General features: G+C 41.5%; 1 protein-coding gene across 1 annotated transcript in view; it reads right to left on the reverse strand.

Annotated features, from left to right (window-relative positions):
• LOC148027739 (oligomeric golgi complex subunit) overlaps positions 1-26639 on the reverse strand; it is a 76472-nt gene that overhangs the window by 41904 nt on the left and 7929 nt on the right. Inside the window, exon 2 of the mRNA XM_087689439.1 lies at positions 14318-14370. Coding sequence (XP_087545565.1) covers positions 14318-14370 — 53 coding nt within the window. The remainder of the gene's footprint in view (positions 1-14317; positions 14371-26639) is intronic.

Below are 26639 nucleotides of genomic sequence, written 5' to 3' on the forward strand. Positions count from 1 at the left end.
AAGCGCCCCCACATCCAGTGGGCTGGTTGGGAGGCCGGCCGGCTCGTACCATTAGGACATGGCAAGAGGTATACAAGATGGCGGACAAGGAGGTGTTGCAGTGAGTATCAGGCTGCCAGAGAGGAGTGGAGTTGAGGAGAAGGGAGATAGATACAGCCATAACTCCGGAGTGGCTTGCTCCCCCGATACGAGAGCCGATAGAGCCCGGGGACGTATGGGCAGCTAGGTTTTCACCAGCAGGCTTCCCCCTACACGTGGCAAGTAGAGTGGGCGGCGCCTCGCAAGGGACTTTCTTCGCTGTTCAGGAGGAGGGGCATATGGCCCTTGATAGAGGGCAATAGGATGAGGGGATAGCCACCCTCTCGTGGAGGAGGATTCGCGTGGTGGGCCTTCAGGGGAAGACATGGCAATTGGACCCCTATGTTTTCTGGAAGGAGCTCAGGGAGTGGCGCCTCTGGATCTAGGAGGGTAGACCACTTGATGAGCTGGAGTGGGATCCAAGAGAGTGGCTATGGCCAGCCACTACGATCGCCAAGAAGCCACCCAGGTTTCTCGGTACACTGCCAGAATTGGCAAACACATACTCATGCAGGAGAATATGGATTGGGCGCCGTCACGTAGCAGGCACTGGGTGGAGCACAGCATCACAGAGCCTTTCCGATGGACCTTCTGGCGCCGCTTATGGGATAGCTGGAGGCTGAGGAGGGTGTCGTATTTCTTATGGCTGGTGGCACATGGAGGCTTGCGATGGGAAGTTGGCTTGCCCAGATGCAGAAGAATGGAGGTTGTAAGTATTACACACAGCAGCCTCTAGAAACCCCAAAGCACTACCTTTGGTCAGAGGAGGCGCAGCTTGTGTGGAGAGAAGCATGCCGCATCTTTTGCCGCATAGCACCCAACCTTGGATGTATCTCATGGGGAGCTTTCTGTTAGCAGACAATCAGCCAGGGCCGTCACCTTCTGTATGAGGCTGGGATGCAGGACACGATATTCATTATCAAGACACGGTCGTGCGCAATGGTCGGTTTGGAGGCTCTACCCGTCCGCCACGTAGTACTGGAGCCCACAACAGATCATTTAGAGATATGGGAGATCATAGGGAGTCTTACTAGATGGCATATCTGGAAGGCGCGGTGTCACGAGACTTTCGACGGAGAGAGACTTTCAATACAAGTGACCTTAGCAAAGCTCTGGACCTCCGTCATCCACTCTCTCCGTGGCCGTTGGGATCAGGTGCAGGGCGAGTCCAGGGCTCGATAGAACGTTGTCATTTCATGCGCACTTGGAGCGGTCAGGACCTGTTTTTCGTGATGCACGCAAGTAGCCCCAGTTGGAGATCCCCCTCCCCCCCCCCCCCCTGGCTTCTTGCCCCCATACCCCCCAGACCACCCTGAGAGGCTTGTATACATGATGTATTTGTGACTTTGCATTAGCTCCAGCTAGTCTATTGAGCATGAGCACTCCATTGTAATCAATTTTTTGAGTAATATAATCAGCCACATTTTACTTGGAAAAATATATATATATCTGTTGTACATGCACCCACGGGCACAAAATTTAACACGCACGGTCGGTCAAAAGCCCCAAAATATTTGTGCTCAAAGCATCAACCATACATCTGCACTATCTCTGACATGCATAGAATAGGCCAATTTTGCCAAAATAGAGCAATTTCAGCAAAACCCCCAATTTTTTTCAAGTACTAGATGTCCAAATTGCATGGAATCAAACCCGCATGTACATAAAATGACCAAATGGAGCACAAATTTCACCCAAAGAGCAAAAGCCCCAAATTGCACAGGGCTCAATGTGCATCAATGTCAAGAATTTGGGTAAATTTCAGCCCAATTCTTGACGTCCATGAAAAGCCCCAAATGTCGGAGGCAAAATGTCGCAAATTCCTGCAACTTCTGAGACAAATATCATTGTTGTGTCTTGCTCGCATCAAATCTGGACAAATCCCCAAATTGTTGGCACAAATCATCCCAAAATTCTGAACTGTGCTTACACGCACAAATGCCCATTAGTGAGCAAAGGGCTTGCTTGTAGGGAACCTTTGAAAAAATTAAAAAATTTTGCAGAAGAAAGGTGACGAATCTGCCCTGTTTACAGCCACCAGCCCGTCGCCTACTCGCGTGACCTGCTCATGACCTGAAAAACGACGTTTTGACCTGCACCTGAAATGCGTGACCTGCGCATGACTATGTCTGACCAAGAAATGACAATTTTGACCTGCATACAACCTAGAACTGTCGGAGCTGACCTGAGCGAACTCCGAGAAGCACAAACATCTTGGCCGCAGCTCTGATACCACTTTGAAGTGAGCGATGCGCAATGGCGATGCAATGTCATACGATGAAAATGTCAGGTAGAAAGCAAAACATGAGCAAGAGTAGAGAGTGAGAGTCAGAGAGACAGATGCATGATGTTCTTGGGTACTCTTTTTTTGTGTGTACCTCTTTAGGTTTTAGATAGATATATATGAAAGTACAAATGTACTAAGGGTATATTCACACCCGTGCACATATAAAAGGCACGATGGTCCTTTATTCCCAACACAGGTATGTAGGCATGCACTTGAAAGACACCGCTAGCAATTGGTGGTTGACTCTCATTTTGGAGGGAAGGAAACCTAAAACTTGGGAAAAGTTCAAGAAGTTTTATGCTCAGTTCTTGCCTCCTAATTTTGAGAATGATGTCAAGAAGGAGTGGGATTGGCTAGGCCAAAAAGAGCATGAGAAGGCCACTAGTTATGTGGACAAGTTTTGGTCTACTCTTCTCAAGGTTACTCCTTTCATGAAGATCAGCAATGAAGAGAAGAAAAGAAAGTTTGAAGCTAGCCTACTCCCTCATTTACACAGAACCATGAAGGTGTATCCACATAAAACCTTATCTCATATGATGGAGTCTACCATCATAGCTGAAAGTTTGCATACACCTGGTATACCTCGAAAGTTGGAGATGAGTTCTTACAGAGTTAGACAAGAGCAGCTCTATGATCAACCAAGAGACAGGACTAATCGAAGAAGCCCTACCTCTACCCATAACCAATATTCAAAGTCAGAGGATAATAAGAAGAAGCACAAGCATCTCTCACCCTCTGAGATACAAAAGTAACAAGAGAAAAGAAGGTGCTTTCTTTGTGGTGAGTTAGGACATATGAAGCCTGATTGTCCTCACAAAAGGTAGGAAGCAAATGTGATTAAAGATCCTCCTCCGCTATCCTCAAATTCTATTCCGGATGTGCAAGCTAACACTCATTTAAATGAGAAAATGTGATTAAAGATCCTCCTCCGCCATCCTCAACTCATTCAAATGAGAAGAAGAGACAACTCTTGAAGGGTTGGGGGACACTCAACAATCAACGGGTTTTGATACTCTTTGTTCCAGGGTCCACAGATAATTTTGTGATAGCAGATATTGCTGAAAGGCTACAAATTCCACCAGATCGATTGGGAACACCAATTGGATCAGGTTCGGCATTTAAAGGACTTACAACCAATTCTACTCCTATCCAAGGGAAGTTGAATCTTAGAATTGGGGATTACTACGACCAAGAATCTTTTCTACTTGCACCCATTGGTAACTGTGATGTTATTTTAGATATGCCTTGGCATTACAAGATTAGACCTCTTCCCGATTTTGTTAAGAAGACCCTTACATTTCAATTCAAGGGTCGGAACATAGTATGCATTGCTGATGCTCGAGATTGGTCTATGCCAATGGTTAGTCATGTTAGCATTTCTAAAGAAATGAAGAAAGCTATTTCTGCGTACATGATTTTTGTGAGAGAGTCAAAAGAAGCTAATGATTCAATGGCACTGGGCACTTGATGCCTCTAATGAACACACAATACCAACTAATACTTCTAAGTCTCACACTTTAAAAGAACCCCTCTCTTTAATTGATCAAGCCAGACATGATTTTGTTAAACACTATGATAATTGTTTTGGTGATTCACTCCCAGTTACCTCCTAAGTGCCCGAAAGATCACACAATTGATCTTATCCCAAGCAGTTCACCACCTAACCGACCGCCTTACTGAGTAAGTGCAAGTCAGCAAGAGGAGATCCTAAAACAAGTAAATAAACAGTTGGAAAAAGGATTAGTTCAACCTAACTCTTCTCCATACTACTCTCCAGTCTTACTTGTTCAAAAGAAAGACGGTTCTTTCCGTATGTGCGTAGACTACAGATCTTTGAACAATATCACAATCAAAAATCATTTTCCTATCCCAAGAATAGATGATATCTTGGATAAGTTGCAAGGGGCTAGTATCTTTAGTTGCATTGATCTCAAGCGCAGCTATCACCAGATACGAATAGCACCTAAAGATGTTCATAAGACAGATTTTGAACAACGTTTGGACTATACGAGTTCTTAGTCATGCCATTTGGTTTGACTATTGTACCCGCCACATTCAATCGAATGATAGAGAGAATTTTCAGACCTCACTCAAAGTTCATAGGTGTCTTCTTTGATGACATTCTAATATTTTCACGGTCTGAAGAAGAGCATAGAAAACATCTATCTATTGTTTTTCAAGAGCTTTGTAGGCATAGACTACAGTTCAATGCTAAGAAAAGTGAATTTTTCCTTTCGAAAATTCATTACTTGGGCCATATTGTTTTTCACAATCTGGTAATAATGGATCCTGAGAAAATTCAAGCCATTATTGAATGGCCTACATCCACTTCTGTACATGAAGTTAGAAGTTTTTTGGGCCTGTGTTCATACTACAGAAGATTCATATGAGGTTTTGAGTATGTTGCATCTCCTCTACATGACCTTAGTCTTTTCGCTAGCGATCAAGGCAACTATAAGCCTTTGAAATAGTTAAGTTTCTTGTGACTCAAGAACCAATTCTCATGGTTCCGGATCTTCAAAAACCTTTTGAAGTTCACTGCGATGCTTCTGGGGATCGCATTGGAGCTGTGCTTAACCAAGAGCATCATGCAGTAGCATTTGAGAGCCAACGCCTCAAGGATCAAGAGCTACATGCTTCAGTATATGAGAAAGAGCTTGGCGGTAGTACATGCTCTTCAAGTATGAAAACACTATTTACTTGGTGCAGATTTTGTTATTAAAACAGATCACCAAAGTCTAAGATACTTCCTCACTCAAAAGAGGCTCTCAGAGAAATAGATACGTTGGGAAAATTTATTATCTATGTTTCACTTTCAAATCCTTCACACATCTGGAACTAAGAATATAGTAGCAGATGCTCTATCACGGCAACCTCGAGTGAATGTAATCACAACTGTTTACCATAACGAGTTCATGGATTTACCCAAAATGTATGCAACAGATTTTGACTTCTCAACCATATGGGATTAGCTTAGCTCAAGTCAATCGATTACACCTTACTCGATTCGAGATAGTTATTTGTATCATCATCGAGCAATTTGTGTAGCATTACCATTGCAACACAAGGTAATGGATGAAGCACATGCATCTCCATATGATGGACATAGGGGTATTCTACCCACTACTCAAGCATTGGAAAGATGTTTCTTTTGGCCCACTCTTAGAGCTGACATTGAAAGATATATCCGCAAGTGCAAGATATGCCAAAAAGTAAAGTATGAGATGCATAAACCACCTGGTCTATTGAAGCCATTACCTATTCCCAATGAGCCTTGGAAAAGTATAGCCATGGACTTTATCATGGAGCTTCCTCACACACAAGCAGGCAATGATGCAATCTGGACTATCATTGATAGATTCAATAAGCAAGCACACTTTATACCTGTGCGAAAGACAATCAAAGCCGATCATATGGCTAAGCTATTCATTTCTCATATTTTCAAGCATCATGGCATACCTAAGCCCATTATAAGTGATCGAGATCCCCGCATGACCAGTCTCTTTTGAGAAGCTCTCTTCGAGAACCTCGAGACTCGGTTAAAGTTTTCATCCTCTTATCATCCTCAAACAGATGGGAAGAGTGAAAGTGCTAATTCTATTGTTTTGTACCTTTTGAAATACTATGTCTCTGATAATCAAAGAGAATGGAAAAAGTATTTTACCTTTGGTAAAGTTTGCATACAATAACACGGTGCACTCTAATACTGATAAGGCACCCTTTGAGATCATATATGGTAAGCCTCATTTACCACCCATTCTTCTTGCGAAAGATAAGATCTTTGCAGCAGATGAGTTTGTTAGAGACATTGATACAACTTTAACTCAAGTAAAAGCTGCTATCCAAAGGACACAAAAAAAGCATAAACGCGAAGCTGATAAGCATCGTCGTAAGTTAGATCTCAAGTTGGGACAGTACGTTCTTCTTAAGTTTGAGAAGGCTCGCTTGAAGAAGTAGAAAGGTCAAAATGGTAAAGTGGTTAAGCTTTCTAATCACTATTATGGCCCTTTTAAGATCACAGATAAGATAAACGAGAAAGGCAATTCTCTCACTAAGAAAGACGAGAGACGTGATCCTTTGAAAGTGAGGAGAGAAGTGATTTTCTCTTTCTAAGGTCTAAGATGACACAAGCTTTTGTGTGGAAGTCAATCTTAAGGTTGAGGCCCAAGGCAATCTGATGAGATCTCCTTATCTATGGCTCAAGATGGTTACATGGACCATAAGTTAATAATAGAGTTTAAAAAGCTGCTTTTCTTAAAATAGACATGGTGAATCCATTTTTAAAATATCTCGCCATAGAAAGCCGATCTCTAGAAACGGCCTGCAAGGGTTATCAGAAACGGCGAGATCTACAACTTTTGTGTTGGACGTTTTTCTATCCGAGCAACGCACAGAGAGATATTCCAAAATTGGTGCCGCAGAGTAGGCCCTGGAACAGCTATATCTTGCATGAAGATCAACCTTTCCACTCAAGTCTCTCTCCAAGAAGAGAAGCTCTTTGAGCCTATAAAAAGAAGGCTCTCCTTGGGTGTGGAGGAGGTGAAGGAAGCATCACTTTGCATGCATGTAAGAGGAGAAGAGAAGGCGGTTCGAGTCTCACAAAGTACTGCAAAAGCTCTGCTGAAATCAAGCACCAAGAAGAGAGCCCTACACATATTGTGTAGGAGAGAAGAAGAGAAATCAAGAAGATCAAAGGAGCCAACTTCCGAGTTGTGTAAGTGCTCGCTAGTTGTATACCGTGCAAGGATCTGTGTAAGTTCAAGCTCGCCAACCCTCGAGCTGTACAAGTGCTGTGGAAGCTCTATTGAAATTAAGCTCTAAGAGGAGATCCCTATACATATTGTGTAGGAGAGAAGAAGAGACTCAAGAAGGATCAAAATATGCCAACTTCCAAGTTATGCAAGTGTTAGCCGATTGTATACTGTGCAAGGAACCGTGATCTTGTTCCTAAGATCTACAAGTTAACAGCTGGTTTATTTGTAATGGAGGAGCTTGCTCCTTGTCAATAATATAACTCTACAAGGGGAGGGACTATCCCATCTTCCAGTCCCATTACCTCTCCAACTACATGGCATACATATGCCACCTCACTGTATCATGTATTCAAACAACCCCCTCTGCCTCAACCATCAGAGGACAAACCCACATCATCCACCTTCAGCTTTTGCAACACCACATGGAGTTTGCCAAGTCCATAGCCATTTTCTAAAGAATTTCTACATGCACTTGGCTAACTCCTTGTTCCACCCTAGCCACTACTCCTATTAGATTTGCCTTGATTGTGACTTGTAGATCTATAAGGGCTACCTAGAGTTGTGCTTGTGTTTGACAAGCTTCTTCTAGCTCTCTTGTAAGAGATGCTCTTTTTAAATTTTCTTGCTCCAATGGAGTGTTGAACTTTACTACTCGCTTCAACTCTTGGTCACTCTATCTTTGAATTGCCTCCATGCCTGGGATGAGACTCCAACCCACCCTTGCAATGAGGCCATATGTGAAGCCTTCCTTTCCAATTGGTCAGTTAATACTATAGTATAACATTGACATTTAGATATTAAATAGACAAAAATTACTGTTAATTAAAATTTTGATGCTTAGCTGGTCCATAAGGTTTTAGCTTCTAACGATGGTTTGCCATAGCCTTGGAGTTTTAGCTTCCCGAACTCCAATAGTCAGAACCACTAAAAATCCTTGCGCAAAAGCATCGCCCCATCAAAACCCGAGCATAAGTATTGGACAAGAAATATACATTGCCATTATATCCACCACTTGCAACATGTGTCCCCTATGCATGTCCCTCTTGCTTGCGGTGTTCCATACTACCCTTAACAAGATAAAGGTGTACCTGTCAAGTGTGAACCATCAAAATTCCGTGAGCAAAAGTGGTTTTGTGCATGTCATTGGATCTTGTGTCCAATTGCAAGTTGACGCTCTAATACCAATGAAACATCCCCCTAGGATCCAACTTGCACACGAGACATGACACAAGCCCTATCCACAATTAAAGGGACTGGACATCAGACTCATCTCCTAGCCATAGAGCCAAATGGGTTCACCCCAAGCTCGGGAGCTACCAGCACTCTCGGTCACGATTGCATCCTATACCACCAGCCCACACTATCTCAGTGTACAAACGTGTTGGCCAATGAGCCAAGAGTGGTGATCACACAATGAATGTTTACAATAGGCCTTGAGTCCTATAAATAGGACTTGGCTGCCCTAACCCCGAAGTGCCCTTAGTGCATTCACTTGCCCCTACTAGTGCCTATCTGGATATCCAAAAATGTAACAACCCCATCTCATCTCAGTTGCAACCTTGAGCTTCTATTGTCTTTGCATGAGCCTTGGCACACGATACTGTGTGAAAGGCCATGCAAAAATCCACAAAGCAATAATGTAGCCATCTCTTGTTGAGCTAAAAAATGCATTACATGCTACTTAGTCTCTTAAATAGTCCCAAAACATGCTTAATTGATGAAAACCCCTAAAATGGGGAGAAGTTAGAGAGAGTTTCTGTGTAAACCCTAATTTGGGAGGGTCTATCCACATCTATAAATATACAATCTACCCACGATGTAGGTCATTCTTTTGTGCAAGTCTCTTACTCTATCATGTAGATTTCATCCATCAGACACCTACCATTTGCTGTCCAGCTATCATTGACTACAGCCCATCATCACCCAGCCCTAGGTGGCTTGTTTCCAGTCATTGCCCTATTGTTTGGAGGTCTCCATCTGCTACCTCATCATAGCACCTAATTAGCTTGTGTTTTAGATCCGGTGCCAAGTGATAGATTGTTGCCATCTCTCACTGAGCGACTGTTGCAGTACCTATGTTTTTGCTATCGAGCAGGCCGCCTACATAAGCAAACACCTCTCTTGTTGTTGTTTGATAGTTCTTTGCCTCGGATGATTAGTTTTCAGCCTTTACAGCATCCTATTGCTCTGTTTTGGTGATCAGTCTGCTGCCTTCAAAGAAAGAAGAATCAAATGGAATTTATATCTCATTTCTTCTTCTTGTCTTATAACCTTTCTTTAAATAGCTTTTAAAACGGACTTGTCCTACCATTTGAATAAAGCTACCTCCCTTTTTTTGTTTTTTGGGGGGGAAGGGGGGGGGAGGGGGGGCGGGCGGGCGGGGGTTGGGGGGGAGATTGAACAAATTTGCATTAAATGCAACCTGGTTGCAATCCTATACTCAATTGTAGCCTATCTCTCTCTAAATTCTAATTAGCACATACCCTACCAATCTATTTGTTTTCTCTCACCTCATACGTTTTCTCTTACCATCATGGCTTCCCGTCAGCGCATTGAATAGATACAAATCATGTTACAAGGGAAGGCGTATGCTTGGTGGCAGGGATACATCCCAAGCCAGTGACATGGACTGGTTTTCAATCTGTTTTTCAAAAACATTATAAGACTGATGATAGGATTCAAAATTTTCGAAAACTATTTGAGCTAGGTAGGGGAAAAAGATCTTGAGAGTTAAAAGATCAGTTGCATAAACCAAAGGCCTTGGACGATTCTCAAGCATTGCTTTACATATGATACCATTTCAGATTGCTGTTGAAATCCCTGATTACCAGAACGAGATGCTCTGCAATCCACTTCATTCGCTCAAGGGGTTGATGTGGAGATTATGGCTCCATACAATACCTACTAACCAAATTTTTAGGGCCCCACTATGAATCGCTAGGATCAAGTGGTACCAGATTTGGATCCTTCAATCCAACAGTATCATCAGCTAATGGTTTTCTAACTTATAAGCCTTAATCACGTCGATGTCATTCTTGGTATGCCATGGTTCTTTGATAAATATTCCTCCTTGTACATTAACTATAAAAATTATGTATTTTCTTTTGAACTTAATGATCATTTTCATGTGATCGAGGGTTGTTTACCCTTCGGGATCACAGAAAATAATGTACACATGATTTCAGCAATGAAATTTAGTGAATATTTCTCCCATCCAAGTGTTGCACCTTATATTTGTTTTGCTGAAAAAGTTTAATCATCTAATTTTTAATATAGTTCAGTTTCTTTTAATAATAATCTTAATATAAATTCAAATATAAGTGAGTATTTGGATCTGATATTACATGAGTATGTTGATGTCTTTCTGTCCAAATTACTTGACAAACTTTCGCCGTCTCACAAAACCTTAGACCATGGGATTGAGATATTGCCTAATAGCCATCCCGTCTCTCGACAACCTTACAAGTTTCGCCCGAAGGAGAAAAAAGAGATGGCTAGGTAACCTCAAGACTATTTAGCTAAGGCTTTTATTGAACCTAGTGAATCCCCATGAAGCACACCTGTTCTTCTCGCTAAATCGAAGGATGACACAATGCAATTCTTTGTTGATTACAAAGGTCTCAATAAGGTGACCATCAAGAATAAGTATATGTTATCTAGAATGGATGACCTTATAGATCGGCTTTGTGGTATGCAATAGTTCACCAAAATTGATCTTAGATCCAGTTACCGTCAAATATAGATAACTTTGGAAACTATCCCAAAAAACCATACTACATTTCAAACGTAGTATGGACATTATCAATTTTTGGTCCTACCTTTTGGATTAACCAATGCTTCCACAACTTTCCATCAATATTTTGTTTGTATCTTAGAAAGTGGATAGTCGTTTTCCTCAACGACATCCTTATTTATAGCAAGTCGTTGGAGAAACATACGAAACATTTGCACATTGTATTACATATCTTTGATGATGGCAACAACAGCACCAGAGACGGAGGAGTATGCCCGAAGTCGGAGGAGCAACTTGCAAAAGAGGATGACCAAAGTGAGAAGGGAACAGCTATAAATAGCTGAAGTCCCCCTAATCTGGCCGACCTGTGTACAGAGGCCCTAAATATGGCCGACCAGCTGAAAAAGACCATAGGACTGCAATAAATGCAGTCAAACTGCATGGAAAAATGCAACAAATAATTTCATGGCATCCCGAACAGTTTAGCACGGGCAGGAGGTATAAACCGACTAACAAACATATGGAAAGGGCCTCAAACAGGAGAAAATGCATACCAAAATGCTAGACCTCCCATGTCTCCGTCAAACTCTGACAAGAGCTCACAACCACGAGATGATAAATCGACAATACTAATAGCGGCAGCCTAACGAGGTCATCATGTTCTCATAGATGATCTGCAGCAAACCATCTATACCATATGAGATTATTAGAGCCGAGTTTGTTGCACTCCCTCCCCAATGATGATGGAGGCCCTTTTTCAAACCATTAGCTTCATACACAAAGCACGTGACATGCATCCAAATAGACTGCCTAGGAGAGCTTTCAAGGCATCTAAATAGCTAGCTTAGGCAAGACATGAGACTTTATGGTATGCATAGGTCCAACAATGGCTTATAGGATATGGGATCAAGATGGACCACCTCCCCCCTTTCAATATGACCCTGAATCCCCCTTTATACACCTCTCCCACACACTTGGTCATGTGACGGGACCTTTATCAATTGTACATACAGCACACATGGGTTTCACCCCAACAACCTCTTCCACCGAAGATATCGTACTACAAGAATCACTTTATGAGGACTAGAGGGGATGGCTTCATTGTGAGACTGGAATAACTAGGTGTATACATGCCACATGAGATGCAAGTAGCCATCGATCAACTCAGAGTATCCTCTTATCAGCTCAAGATTGAGAATGGGAGGGCAGCCCACATCCCTAGAGCTGAGCAGATTTGCATACAATGCCAAGAGGAGGTGGAGAGCAAGGAGCACTATAGTTGTAGATGTGGAGCCTATAGCACAGCTCAAGCTAGATACCCCATGCTATTCGGAGAGGACACCTCCCTCAAACTAGCCATGGAGTCCCTAGACTAGCGCCACCTAGGCCAGTACTTACTCAAGATTCAAAGACTCAACACATCATTATTATAGGCAAGCAGCACACAAAGAGGGGGACATTAGTCACAGCTTACCAATTTCTTCTAGACAATGACTCCACATATAGCAGCCACATGGAGAGGGGTGACAATCCAAAGAGCTGAGGAGATCAGAGCAACACACCAACCACCGATACAAGGATACCACAACCAAAGGCTACACCAGAGAGAGATGGGGAAGATTTGCTACTAGCGACATGAGTAGCACATGACAGAGCTGAGGGCTCATTCCACATACTAGCTCCACATAATTTCATCAAGTGACATACTCTATCCACCAATCATGACCGGGTGGAACTAGATATATGGATATCCCTTAGCCACATAGCTAGACATGTACTCTTTCATCCTCCTATTGTATCCCTACATGGGCACTATTTTGTCTTGTACATCACTTTCAGTTCTTTTCACAGTACATCATTAATCATCTTTTAGTGCATCACACTTGGATGCCTAGTGACAAACGATATAGTACTTAGTTTTGTCTCATAGGCCACTTTTGGCCTCAAAAGATGTTATATCTTTCTTTCTTTCTGTCTCTCTCTCTCTCTCTCTCTCTCTCTCTTCCACATTACTCATTCACAGCAGTATCTTGAAGAAATCATAAGTTTTGTCCAATCAAGATCCACAATGTTTTTTGGTTCAAAAGTACAACTTGTTCCAACTCATCTACTCATGATGGATTCTTAAGGAGTAGCTCATTTGATGGTTCACCCATATTATTCCTCTAGTGGACTTTCATCAATACAACTTGTTCCAATTCATCTACTCATGACTCCTGATGGATAAGAAGTAGCTCATTTGATGGTTCACCCTTATTATTCCTCTAGTGGACTTTCATAAAAGCTTTGTGAACCTTCAAATGGCTTGCAAATCAATCTTATGGAGTCTTGTTAATTATTATTGAGTCTAAAAGGTCCATAATAACCCATTACAAAGCTTGGCATAGTGGTTTCATCTTTCTTTCTTGCTCCTTCAACAAAATCCTAACTCCACTAATTTCACAATTCCGATCACTTCTATGATTTTCTTTATTTCATTTGAGACCATTAAACTATATTTTTCAACCTGTCCCAATGTACTTTACGAATCTCATTGGACTCATCGGTAGCAAAGATTTCATCTTTAATCTTCACAAGGGTAGGGAGCTTCAAACAGTGAATTTATAAAGACCATACTATGGGTTCTTGCACAAAGTGTTAAGGTAGACTTATGGAACTGAAAGCAAACAAACCTTTACGCATTTAGAATTTACTTGTTATGTGCTGAAAATTTAAGTTTTTAACTTTAAGGCATATGATGACATCTATGAAGCATGCATGCATGGCTAGTGATTATTGGAGAGGCACTCCCTACGAGCTCATCTATGACACAGGCATGTATGGCTAGCTATGTTGGAGAGGAACATTTTAGAGAAGCAGCCTTCAAGTGGTGAAGTTTGTCATAGACATCACAGGATGGCATAACCAAAGAGATAGCACATCACTTCCTGCTCTCATTGACAACATGCTACATCATCCAATGGAGACATACAAAGGGTTTTCATTCATGATCCTCAAGCACACAATTATAGGCAAAAAGGCTTCTATTTCACATTTTGCATAAGACCATTCATATTGAAGATTCATTCTTAAAGCCACTTTCCAAGCCTTACCTACACTCAAAACAGCAAAAATTATGTCAATATTGCTTGTACAGACAAGGGGCTTTTTGATTCATGATCTACCAGGTAATCTTGAAAACCACACATTTGATATAAACAACCATCACAATGGAAAGGGCATGGCAATCAGAAACAAACACAGTAACTGAAATGTGTGATGCTAGAGATGCGAACACTGAAAACAGCACAAGTTCAACACCTAACATGATAGGTATGCATTGCAACCAAACTGTTCATTTTCTTGACCCCATCACTTCTGTGCCAACAAATTTGTGTCTTTGATTAAAGTGAAATTGCTACTTATTGCAACTTCAACAACCAAAAAAAAAAAATGGAGGAAACCCCCAACAGAAGAGAACTCTACCTGTCACAACACTCAGACAAACCTACAACCTCTTGTTCCACTGCATCCAAAGCCTACAAGACAATTTACAAAACTGAAAATTAGCATGTAAGGAATCATCGAACATCATTGACTGCACCATACACCACCCTGTAAGTGAGGAAAATGCAGTAGCAGTTCATAACATGAATCACATGTATCAGAATTTTCATTAATTGAAGCAAATAACCCCTGATTTTCAAAGAAAGAAAGAGAATGTAGCCTAACATAGAAATATTGCATGCATGTTAGTTTTCCCTCTGTTATAACATCATAGCAGGCTATGGTGACAAGGCTTTACTTTAGTCCAATCACTCCCTATCAAAGATTCTTACATATGCATATGATCACAAGGATGTGAAGTAAAATCTCAAAAGTTTCCTTTCTACACTTAAAGCTCTCCACAATGTCCTAGCAATGTTAAATTTTGAAAAGTAGTTTGAAGATAATAATCAATTGCTTTATACTCATGATCTACTATTTGGCTTAGTTTTGAATATGTTGGCCAAATTAGTCCAGCTCGTAAATTATGTGCTTCAACCAAAAGATTTAATTGTGTCGAACTACCATTCGTAACTTTTGGTGGTTTTTATCAGCAGCCTGTCATTTCAGTTTTATGCATTCTATTTGAGGGCAGTCACTTGGACTTAACAATTACTTGCCTACAATTTGTGGACAGCTCATTCCTTTGGCAGTATCTCTTATCTCTTGCTTAATCTACAAGTGGTTTTGGGGCTAATTTGCAGGGTATTACAGCAGCCCGTCTTGCCCTTTTGTGTACTTGCTTGGTCTCACTATGGCTAGTGGTTCTCGTGACAGTGCCATCTTCAATGTTGAGAAACTAGATGGAACCAACTACAACTATTGGAAGACCTAGATATGATAGGTTTTAGTGCAGAAACAGTAAGTTGGACCACTCAAAAATGGGCATGCCAAACCCCAAAACATTGCAGCTGAGGATTGGGATGAACTGGATAAGCTGTGTAAGTCCACAATCATTTTATCACTCTCCAAGCAAATTCACTACAATGCTGTGACTGGAACTCAGATTGCATATAAGCTTTGGACACAAATTAAGAATCTTTATGACAAGCAAAGTCCTGCCTCTTAAATGTATTGGCTGAAATAGTTGATGGACCTTTGCATGAAGGAAGGAACTTCTATCTCTACACACTCCAATGAGTTTCACTCCATCATCAATCATTTAGCTTCACAGGAGATTGAGTTCAAGGATACTTTGCATCCTTTATTTCTACTTGGTACTCTATTTGAGTCGTGGGACACTTTCCGCACAACTCTCTCTGCTAAGGATGGGCTGAAATTACAGAATGTTAAGAGTGCCCTCCTGACAAAAGAGGTGAACAGAAAGAACATGGTGCTTCCCATACATCACATGCATTGACTGTGAGAGACTGGCAAGAAGGTAATGGCCGTAGTAGAGACTCTAATATGTCTCAATCTAGGAAACGTGGGCACTTGCAGTAAGTCCTATAGCCATAACTTCGGTCTTGTCATTATTGTCAGAAAGCAGGTCATATTCAGCCATAGCGCCATAAAATACGCGAAGACAAGTGTAAGGAAAAGGGAAAGGGTAAATTGCAAGAAAAGAATAATGATCGCAGCATCGTGCTTGGCAAGTCTAGTGTCAAGATTAAGGAGATTAGAGTGATGCAGCCTGATGTATCTGATGATCTTATCTTGGCAACTTCTTCTTTGGATGCTTCACAGCTAACTGATGCTTTGTCAGGATATACTCATTGTTGGTGGGAGCTTCCTTTCATGTGACCCCTCATAGAAAGTAGTTTCACTCCTATTGCAGTATGATTGGATCTGTCCGTTTGGATAATGAACTTGCATTGGAGATAGTTGGTATTGGTGATGTCTAGCTACACTTTGTTTCAGGCACCATGTTCACTCTTCATGATGTACGTCATGTACCAGCTCTCACAAAGAGTATCATCTCTGCTGGCACCTTAGATGATGCAAGTTATGTTGTCTCTTTTGGTGATTCCTCATGGAAAATTACCGATGGAAATCTCATTATTAAGTCTAGTATCCTCTATTCTTTGCTTGTATCTGGATCAACTGCCCATGTTTTGGTTATGGCTGCAATTCCACATGTATCTCTTTGGCATCGTCGCCTTGGGCACATATCTTTGAAAGGAATGAAAATGCTTACCAATTTACAGTATCTCCACTCCTAGACTATTAAGTGTTTTGAGTCTTGTGATCATTGTTTGTATAGCAAGCAAACCCATAGTACACATAAGAAGTCTGACATGAAGCGCATGGGTGAGCCTCTAGCTCTTGTTCATTCCAATATATGTGGTCCCATGCCCTGTCAATTGCTTGGTGGTGTAAAGTACTTTATTACATTCATTAATGATTACTCATATAAGATCTGGGATTACCCTATTAAGCAAAAATTGGATAACTTGTTTACCTTTCAGCATTGGCTTAATCTTGTTAAGAACCAGTTTAGGTATAGGCTGAAATGCCTAAGGTCAAATAATAGGGGTGAGTATGTCTTGAAAGCTATTGAGCAATTTTGCAATGAGTGCGGTATTAAGCATCAGTTGACCGCCTCCTACACCACTCCCCAAAATGGTATTGCCAAACGCATGAACAGGACGATTCAGAAAAGAGTCCTCAGTATGCTTGGCCGGACAAGCTTACCCCATCATTTTTTGGCTGAGACAATTACTACTGCCATATACTTTATTCACCAACTCCCTTGCACTGTTATTGATTGCCAAGTTACAAAGGAGGTATAAACAGGGAAAATTCCATCATATGCTCATTTGCACATCTTTGGTTGTGAAGCATTCTGCCATGTATCCAGGGACAAGCGCAATCAGCTGGATCCTAAGTCTGTGAACTGCATCTTTGCTAGCTATGGAGATGCAAGTGAGATGGACTATCGCTTATGGGATCCGCAAGCTCGCAAGGTTATCCGCAACCATGATGTCGTTTTCCATGGGGAAAAGGTGCATAAGCAGCCTGAGAAGTTAGTTGAGATATGCAGTGTGATCTTTCAAGAGGAGACTCCTTCCCCTGTACAGCCAATTAGACAACTAGCAAAAGCTAATGCTCCAATGGCTTACGCCCCCCTATTGTGCAGGATCAACCTATTTTGAGATGCTCTACTAGAGCCAAATGTCAGCCTAAGTGCTTTACGCCCCCCCTAGATTATGTTATGGTGACTACTGCGAGTGAGCCACTCTCTTATGATGAGGCCATACATAGAGATGATAGTCACTCATGGCACGGGGCTATGCAGTCGAAGTATGACTCTTTATAGACTAGCCATACGTAGGATTTCATTTATTTGCCTAGTGACAAGAAGGCATTACCATACAAGTGGATATACAACTAAAAAGTATTCCTAGATGCCCCAAGCCCGCTAAGGCCAAATCGGTAGCTAAGGGTTTCAAGCAAGAATATGGTGTTGACTTCGATGAAGTATTTTCTTCTCTAGTCAAAATGGCGCGTAGGTTGGCTTCTTAGCTAGATCTGGACCTTTATCAAATGGACATAAAGACGACGTTTTTACATGGCGACTTGCATGATGAGATCTATATGCAACAACCTAAGGGCTTTGAAAAACAAGGCAAGGAACACCTACTAGTGTGCAAGCTAAGAAGGAGCCTTTATAGCCTTAAACAAGCACCTAGGGAATCGTATCATAAGTTTAATGTTTTTATGCATTCACAAGGATATAGTTGTAGTACTATAGATCCGTGTTTATACATGAAGAAGACTCATGATGGCAACCTTATGATTTTGGTACCCTATGTGGATGATATGCTTATTGCCGGGAGAACTTTTGATGAACTAGATGCCTCGAAAACTCATCTCAAGAAGAGCTTTGAGATGAAAGATATAAAACAAGCCTCGTATATTCTTGGGATGTGCATCACGGGCAATTGCTCTAAGGGGCTTCTTTATCTGTCAAAATAGGCGTATATCCAAAAAGTCCTTAAGCACTTTTATATATAGGATGGTAAGTCTAGACTCTATTGGCTATCCTCTACCTTCTCATATGAAGATTAGTCAAGCCAATTGTTTGTAATCTCATGAGTAGAAAGCTAAGATGGCCAAGATCCCTTATGCATCCGCAATGGACAGTTTGATGTATGCCATGATAGCCACTCATCCTCACATAGCATTTGCAGTGGGAGTTATGGCACGCTATCGGAGGGGTTTTAGTCGAAAGGTCGTATCCATCAGGGATCAAAGAGAGAAGGAAGTAAAGAATAAGAGATAGAAGAGAAGAAAAAGAATAGACAAGAGGTATACAAGATAAAGATAAATCTCAATGAATCAAAGCACTATGTATTGATAGAACTTGAGAAGATAAACAAAATCCTTGTCTGGGACTACTCGAAAGCAATCTCGAAGCATAAGATCTCTTGGAGCTCCCTGGTAGACCAAAAAAGAACACCAAAAACTAGCTTTTTCTCTTATGCTCAAATGGCAAATCTGACGATTCTATTAGCTTCGAAAGGGAGATAAACCTTCAAGACACCTGCTCACAATTCTCCCAGTTCACTCCTTCTTCTTCTCCCTGGTTGGAGTGTTGTTTGCTATCTGTAAACTGCGATCGTGCATCGTGCAAATTCGGAAGTCCCGTCTTTTTGCATGAGATCTTCCAAAATTAACTAAAAAGCCACTTGCTTTTTGCATGTCACTCTATTCTAGAAGTTTTCAATACCTTTTTAAGATATTTACAAGAAATAATATCCAAAATATCAAAAATAAGCTAAACTTATCCAAAAATCCCGTATTTTAGAAGTAACTATACTATGGACACTAGCACTAATGACTAAGATGACATTGACTCTCTAGATTCATCAGAATGCCAGATGATGATACACTCCAAGTTTTTTCACATTGTATCCGTGTAGCAACACGACATCCACCACCAATATCAAAGGGATTTTAGTCGAAAGGTTGTATCCACCGAGGATCAGAGAGAGAAGAAAGTAGAAAATAGGAGATAGAAGAGAAGAAAAAGAATAGACAAGAGGTACACAAGATAAAGACAAAATTTAATGAATCAAAGCACTATGTATTGATAGAACCTGAGAAGATAAACAAAATCCTTGTCTGAGACTACTCGAAAGAAATCTCCAAGCATTAGATCTCTTGGAGCTCACTGGTAGACCAAAAACAATCACCAAAACCTAGCTTCTTCTCTGATGCTCAAACAGTAAATCTGATAGTTTCGTTGGCTCCGAAAGGGAGTAAAACTTTAGAACACCTACTTAAAATTCTCCCAGATGATACCTTCTTATCCCCGCTCAGAGTGCTATTTGCTACCTATAAACTGTGATCGCATGGTGCGCAAATCCAAAAGTTCCTTTTTTTACATGAGATCTCCCAAAATTAACTGAAAAGCCACTTGCTTTTTGCATGTCACTCTATTCTAGAAATTTTCTATACCATTTTAGAATATTTACAAGAAATATATCCAAAATATCAAAAATAAGCTAAACTTGTCTAAAAATCTCGTATTTTGAAACTAACCATACTATGGAAACCAGCACTAATGACTAAGATGACATTGACTCTCTAGATTCATAAGAAAGCCAGATGATGATGCACTACAAGTTTTTTTCACACTGTGTCCGCGTAGCGATATGACATCCACCCCCTCTAAAAATACGCATCTTCCCGTATGTGCCACCGATACACCACCCGGATCAAAAATCCATAGCATTAACTTGTTGCTTATTATGCACATAAGAAGGCATTCCCCTAAATCATAGATTAAAATGACTAGCATTGGCGCAACTCTTGAGCCACACCTAGTACCCTCTCTAGGGTCATAAGGCCTTGGGTGCGCATCATACAATAGAGGTTGTGGAACCTCCATATACATGCTCATAATACACTTATCAACAAATACATAGCAACATGCTTGCTATAGTGATCGGGAGGCATAAAGATCGAGATAGTCAGTGTTTGTTAGCAGCAATGAGACAGAGAGTGAGAGAGAGCAAAGTAGAGAGTGTGCACAATTTTTTTTGGTACAATGACGAGTGTACCACTTTAGGTTTTTAGATAGATATATATATATATGTATGTGTAAGTACAAGTGCTAAGGGTGTATTCACACCCGAGCACATTAAAAGGCACAAGGGTCTTTATTCCCAATAACCTCCCACCTAAAGCCAATGTGCCTTACGAGGAGAGAAGAATCGACTAAGTCTAGGTATGTACCAAGCTGAAATACATATATATCTATCCAACTCCCATCCTCTGTCGACAATGAGCAAACTGCTCTGCTGCTGGAAGACCCTTCGTGAGAAGATCTGTAAGATTATCATCTATATGCACTTTGACAAGCTCAATGCTCTTATTGTCAAGTACATCTCTAATGAAGTGGTACTTCACTTATATGTGCTTTGTCTTCGCATGAAAGACGGGATTCCGTACTAGCATGATAGCACTCTGACTGTCACAATGGAGAATAGGTAACTCTGTAATGCCAACCTCTCCCACCAGACGTGAAAGCCATAAAGCCTCTTTGTATACCTCGGTGGCAGCCACATACTTTGCCTCTATAGTAGACAATGCAACACACTTTTGTAATCTGGAGATCCAAGAGACTGTTCCTCCTAGGAAAGTAAACACATACCCAGAAGTGGACTTTCTGCAATCCGCATGACCAGCATACTCTGCATCCATAAAGCCAATAAGAGATGCCTTCCGCTTTCCAAAGCAGATGCACAACTCCTTTATACCTTTGAGGTATCTCATAATACCTTTCACTGCTTCCCATTCCTTTTTACCAAGATTTGCCATGTATCTACTAACCACTCCCGCTGGAAAGGCAATGTTGGGATGTGTAGCAACCATAGCATACATCAAACTACCAACAGCTGAAGCATATAGTATCTTGGCCATTTCAGCCATCTTATCATCAAATGTAGGGCTGTCCTCTACACTTAGTTTCACATATGGAGACAATGGAATCCCAATTGTTTTCCCCCCCTCCATATTGAAACGCTGCAAAACCTTGGAGATATACTCTTATTGAGATAGATAGAGTAATCCTTTTAACCTATCTCTGAGTATTCGCATGCCAAGAATGTGATTTGCATCACCAAGATCCTTCATGTCAAAGCTGCCATGAAGACTTCGCTTCAGTGAGTCCAAGGCACGAGTATCCCTGCCAACAATCAGCATGTCATCAACATACAGAACCAAGATAATCAAGCTGCCATCTACTGCCTTCTTGGTGTACAAGCAGTGAATCCACTTGACTTCTATGAAAACCTTAAAATTGCATGAATGTATCAAACTTATGATACCATTCTCTTCGTGCTTATGAATGTATCAAACTTATGATACCATTCTCTTGGTGCTTGTTTCAGCCCATACAAGCTCCTTTTAAGTTTACATACCATCTTCTCTTTCTCTTTTTCCACAAATCCTTCAGGGTGCTGCATATATATGTCTTCATGCAAATCACCATGTAAGAATGCAGTTTTTACATCCATCTATATAAGCTTCATATCTTCACCTGCAACCAAGCCCAAAATGGTTCTCAATGTAGTCATTTTGACTACATGAGAGAAGATCTCATCAAAGTCAATTCCATGTTCCTGCTTGTACCCCTTCGCAACCAATCTTGCTTTGTACTTTGGTGAGGAACCAGAAGTGACCATCTTGTAAACCCATTTGCATGGAAGTGTTTTTTGCCCTTTAGGCAACTACACCAAGTCCCAAGTGCCATTTTTCTCAAGAGATTCCATTTCTAACAACATGGCTTTATACCATTTCTTGTTGTCTTGTCTGTCCATTGCTTCCTTGAAGCAAGATGGTTCACCACAGTCTATCAACATGACATAATCAGCCGCATTGTTTGCACCAGGAACAAATCTATCAGGTTGTCTAGTAGCCCTAGACAATCTCCTAACCCAATGATCGTTGTTTGCTGGTTGTTCCTGCAAGTTTCCATTTTCAGCATGCTGTCTTGGCATTTCAGCCTGCAAATTAGCATTAACAGCTTGCTGTCCTGGCTGTTCCTGCACATGTAGTGGCTCATTATCATAGGCAATAGCTAGCTGATCATTTCCACCATTATTTTCTGCATTCACAGGTTCATTTACAGCAAGTATTTGCTGTTGTGTACAGTGGGCACATTTTTGCTTCCTTGAAGCAAGACGGTTCACCACAGTCTGTCAACATGACATAATCAGCCGCATTGTTTGCACCAGGAACAAATCTATCAGGTTGTCTAGTAGCCCTAGGCGATCTCCTAACCCAATGATCATTGTTTACTGGCTGTTCTTGCAAGTTTCCATTTTCAGCATGCTGTCTTGGCATTTCAGCCTGCAAATCAGCATTAACAGCTTGCTGTCCTGACTATTCCTGCACATGTGGTGGCTTATTATCATAGGCTATAGCTGGCTGATCATTTCCAGTATTATTTTCTGCATTCACAAGTTCATTTACACCAGGTATTTGCTGCTGTGTACAGTGGGAACATTTTTGCTGTCCAAAAGGTATTTCTTCCCAGAATACAACCCTACGGACTTCCTCCGTTCTTTCGGGTTGTTTGTACATGCGATCTTCCTGGAAGATAACATCATTGCTATGTACTACTTTCCTTTGCTCGAGATCCCATAATCTATAACCCATTTCACCCTCGTCACCATATCCTAGGAAAATGCATTTACAGGACTTTGGCTCAAGTTTGCTACGTTTTTCTTTACGAATGTGCACAAAAGCCTCGCAGCCAAACACTTTCAGGTAAGCATATGAAGGTGGCTTGCACGACCACGCTACTAGGGAGACTCCCCCCCACCCCAAGGACCTGTTTGGTGACCAATTAATTAAGTGTACGGCCGTCATAACAGCCTCTGCCCAAAAACCATAGGGTAATGCAGCATGAGACAACATCGTACGGACCTTATCCTGTATGGTCCGATTCATACGCTCTACAACTCCATTTTGGGGTGGTTTATGAGGGGCAATGAGCTCCCTCTTTATCCCTTTGCTCTCACAAAATGCCTGAAAGGCCTTGGACACATATTCCCACCATTGTCAGAGCAAACACACTTAAGTGTCTTATCAGTTTGATTTTCAACCAATGCCAAGAATTTTTTAAACTTGTCAAGAACTTCATCCTTGCTACAAATAGGATAAACACATACCTTCCATGTAGCATCATCGACAAAGGTAACAAAAGATTTCTTTCCCCCTAAAGATAATCCTGGCATCTGAAATACATCTGAATATACTAAATCTAGAGGAGAAGATTTCAATAAAAGAGACTTTTTATGAGACGTTTGTGCATGTTTACCATAAACACAATGCTCAAAATCAACATAACGAAGACAAGGCAAGTAACCCAAACGAGAAAGCACTGTCATTCCAATTTGACTCATATGTCCCAACCGGCCATGCCACAAAGAAACACTTGGCTGCTCGGTCATGGCACCAACATGATCACTCACACTAGATACATGGAGAGGATACAAGGTATCACTTTTACAACCTCAGGAAATCACTCTAGATCCCTTACACATCTTCCATTTCCTATCGCCAAAGGTGGTATGAAATCCATCATCATCTAGCTGCCCTGTGCTAATCAAGCTCTTCTTGAGCTAAGGTACATGCCATACATGCTGAAGCGTAAAGACAGAACTATGCTGAAACTACAACTGCACATTGCCAATACCTGCAATGTCACATGCATAGTTGTCCCTAAGATGGACAACACCATGTCGACCCCCTGTATAGGCACAGAACCACTCACGATGAGGAGTGACATGAAAGGAAGCACCTGAATCGAGAATCCAGGTATGTATGTCATCATCTGTATCTGCAAGTAAAGCATGTGCACCAAAGTGTGAAGAGACCAAGAGTACGTCATTCCCACTGTCACTGTCACGAGTGACTACATACACCTCTTCAATTTTGACACTGCTCTTCTTGGGTTGACCCTCTTTCTTCTCTTCCTTACTATCATTTGTCTTTTTTCCCTTTCCTTTCTCTTTCTTCCATTTGTAGCAGTCACGTTTAAAGTGACCCTGCTTGCCACAATGATGGCATTCAACATCTTTGCCACGTGATTTACTACGTCCCTTGCTATCAGATTTGCCTTTCTGTTGTGATCTGCCCCTAGTATGCAAAGAATTAGAAAACTTACTGAATGCATTGTTCTGCCGATTCATTTCTTCCATGAGTAGAGCACTCTCTACATCAGAATACAAAAGAATCACATTGGAATTGCTCATAGCAGTCCTGGATGTATCCCAACTCTCTGGAAGAGTGCAAAGCAAGAACGTAGCCTTAAATTCTTCATCAATCAAAAACTTCAAGGCAACCAGCTGGCTGAAAATGGAGTTAAACTCACTCAAGTGAGTAGACATTGCTGTACCCTCTTTCATATGCAAATCCATAAGCTTTTTCAGTCAATATACTTTACTTACGGCACTCTTTTGTGCATACAGTTCTTCCAATCGAGTCCATATAGCATATGCAAATTCCAAATCTTCAATGTTGAACAACAAGGCATCAAAAATCGATAGCTCGATGGTTGAGCGTGCAAGCTCATTTAACTCATCCAATCATCCTATTCCATATCTGAGGGCTTTGCCCCTTTGGTCTTAATCAACTTTGCCTGCTTCTTCTACAACAGGATATTGTAGCATTGTTTTTGCCAAACTGCAAAGTTATGTGCTCCTTCAAGCTTCTTTATGTGGATGAGATTATTGTTGTCACTACTACCAGCCATGATTTTCAGCCCAAATGTGACCAAAAAATTCAGCAAATATAGGCCCAAGCTGTCACACAAGTGACTAAGGTAAAAACAAGTACCAACCAGCAATAAATGACCGCCTAGAAGCAGAAATTTCAGATCTGTAAGTAAATTTTCAGAAGCACCAAACCATGTACTAGAGCATTCCACAATTGATTACAGTTGTTCCAAGGGCATATACATATCATTACATGAGAAATCCCAAATTTTAGCTGCAATTTCTGTTGTACATGTAGCCACGGGCATAAAATTTGACACGCATGGTCAAAAGCCCCAAAATTTTTGTGCTCAAAGCATCAACCACACATCTGCATGGTCTCTGACATGCATAGAACACCGCAATTTTGCCAAAATAGAGCAATTTCAGCAAAACCCCCAAATTTTTCCAAGTGTTAGATGTCCAAATTGCATGGAATTAAACCCGCACGTACATAAAATGACCAAATAGCACACAAATTTTGCCCAAACTGGAAAAGCCCCAAATTGCACAGGGTCCAATGTGCATCAATGTCGAGAAATTGGGTAAATTTCAGCCCAATTTTGCATGTACATGAAAAGCCCCAAATGTGAGAGACAAAATGTCACAAATTCCTGCAATTTCTGAGACAAATATCACTGTTGTGTCTTGCTCGCACCAAATCTGGACAAATCCCCAAATTTCTCAAGTCCGGTGTGCACTAATTTCAGTGAAATTGAAAGAATTTCATTAAAATGTGAAAAGCCTCAAAATTCCCAGGCAAATGTGCACAAATTTTGCAATTTCTAAGTCAGATTGTCCAATTGTGCGTTAAGGTCCCCAAATGTGGGGAAAAACCCCAAGTTTGTGGGCCTAAACCTGCACAGATTTGCGCACTGTGCTTGCGCGCACGAACACCTAGAGGAGAGGAGGCAAAAATAATCTCAAATATTTTTTAAAAAGAGATGGTGGGTCAACGGCCGTTTAGGTCAGTGGCACGTCGCCGTCAAAGTACCGCCCGCTGGTCACCCGCTGAAGTCGTCCCGTCCGCTAGTCAACAGTCGCGCGGTCGCCCGTCAGCAAAGCCTGCTGTCGCCGTGGTCCGCGCTAGACCCCCGACCAATCACTTGGCCCGTTATGCCTGCACCCGACTGTCTTGTCAGTCGTCGGCTGTAGTCGCTTCGCTTGCTCCCTACTAGTCGCCCTGGCTGTTCTTCAGCTATAGTCGCTTCTACACCAATCGATTGCCGGCTGCTGATCGTCGAGTCCACCTGGGACTTCTGCAACACCTGAGCTGTATCTTGCCCGCTCTGATACCAATTTGTAGTGACCGGGAGGCACAAAGATCAAGATAGTCAGTGTTCGTTAGCTGCAGCGAGATAGAGAGTGAGAGAGAGCAGAGTAGAGAGTGTGCACAATTTTTTTGGGTACAATGACGAGTGTACCATTTTAGGTTTTTAGATAGATATATATATGTGTAAGTACAAGTGCTAAGGGTGTGTTCACATCCGAGCACATTAAAAGGCACGAGGGCCTTTATTCCCAACACCTGCTCTTTCAGAGTCCAACGC

Source organism: Lygodium microphyllum, chromosome 12 (genome assembly GCF_053477565.2).
Source record: "Lygodium microphyllum isolate KBCC chromosome 12, Lygodium_microphyllum_v1.1.10, whole genome shotgun sequence".
Lineage (NCBI taxonomy): Eukaryota > Viridiplantae > Streptophyta > Polypodiopsida > Schizaeales > Lygodiaceae > Lygodium > Lygodium microphyllum.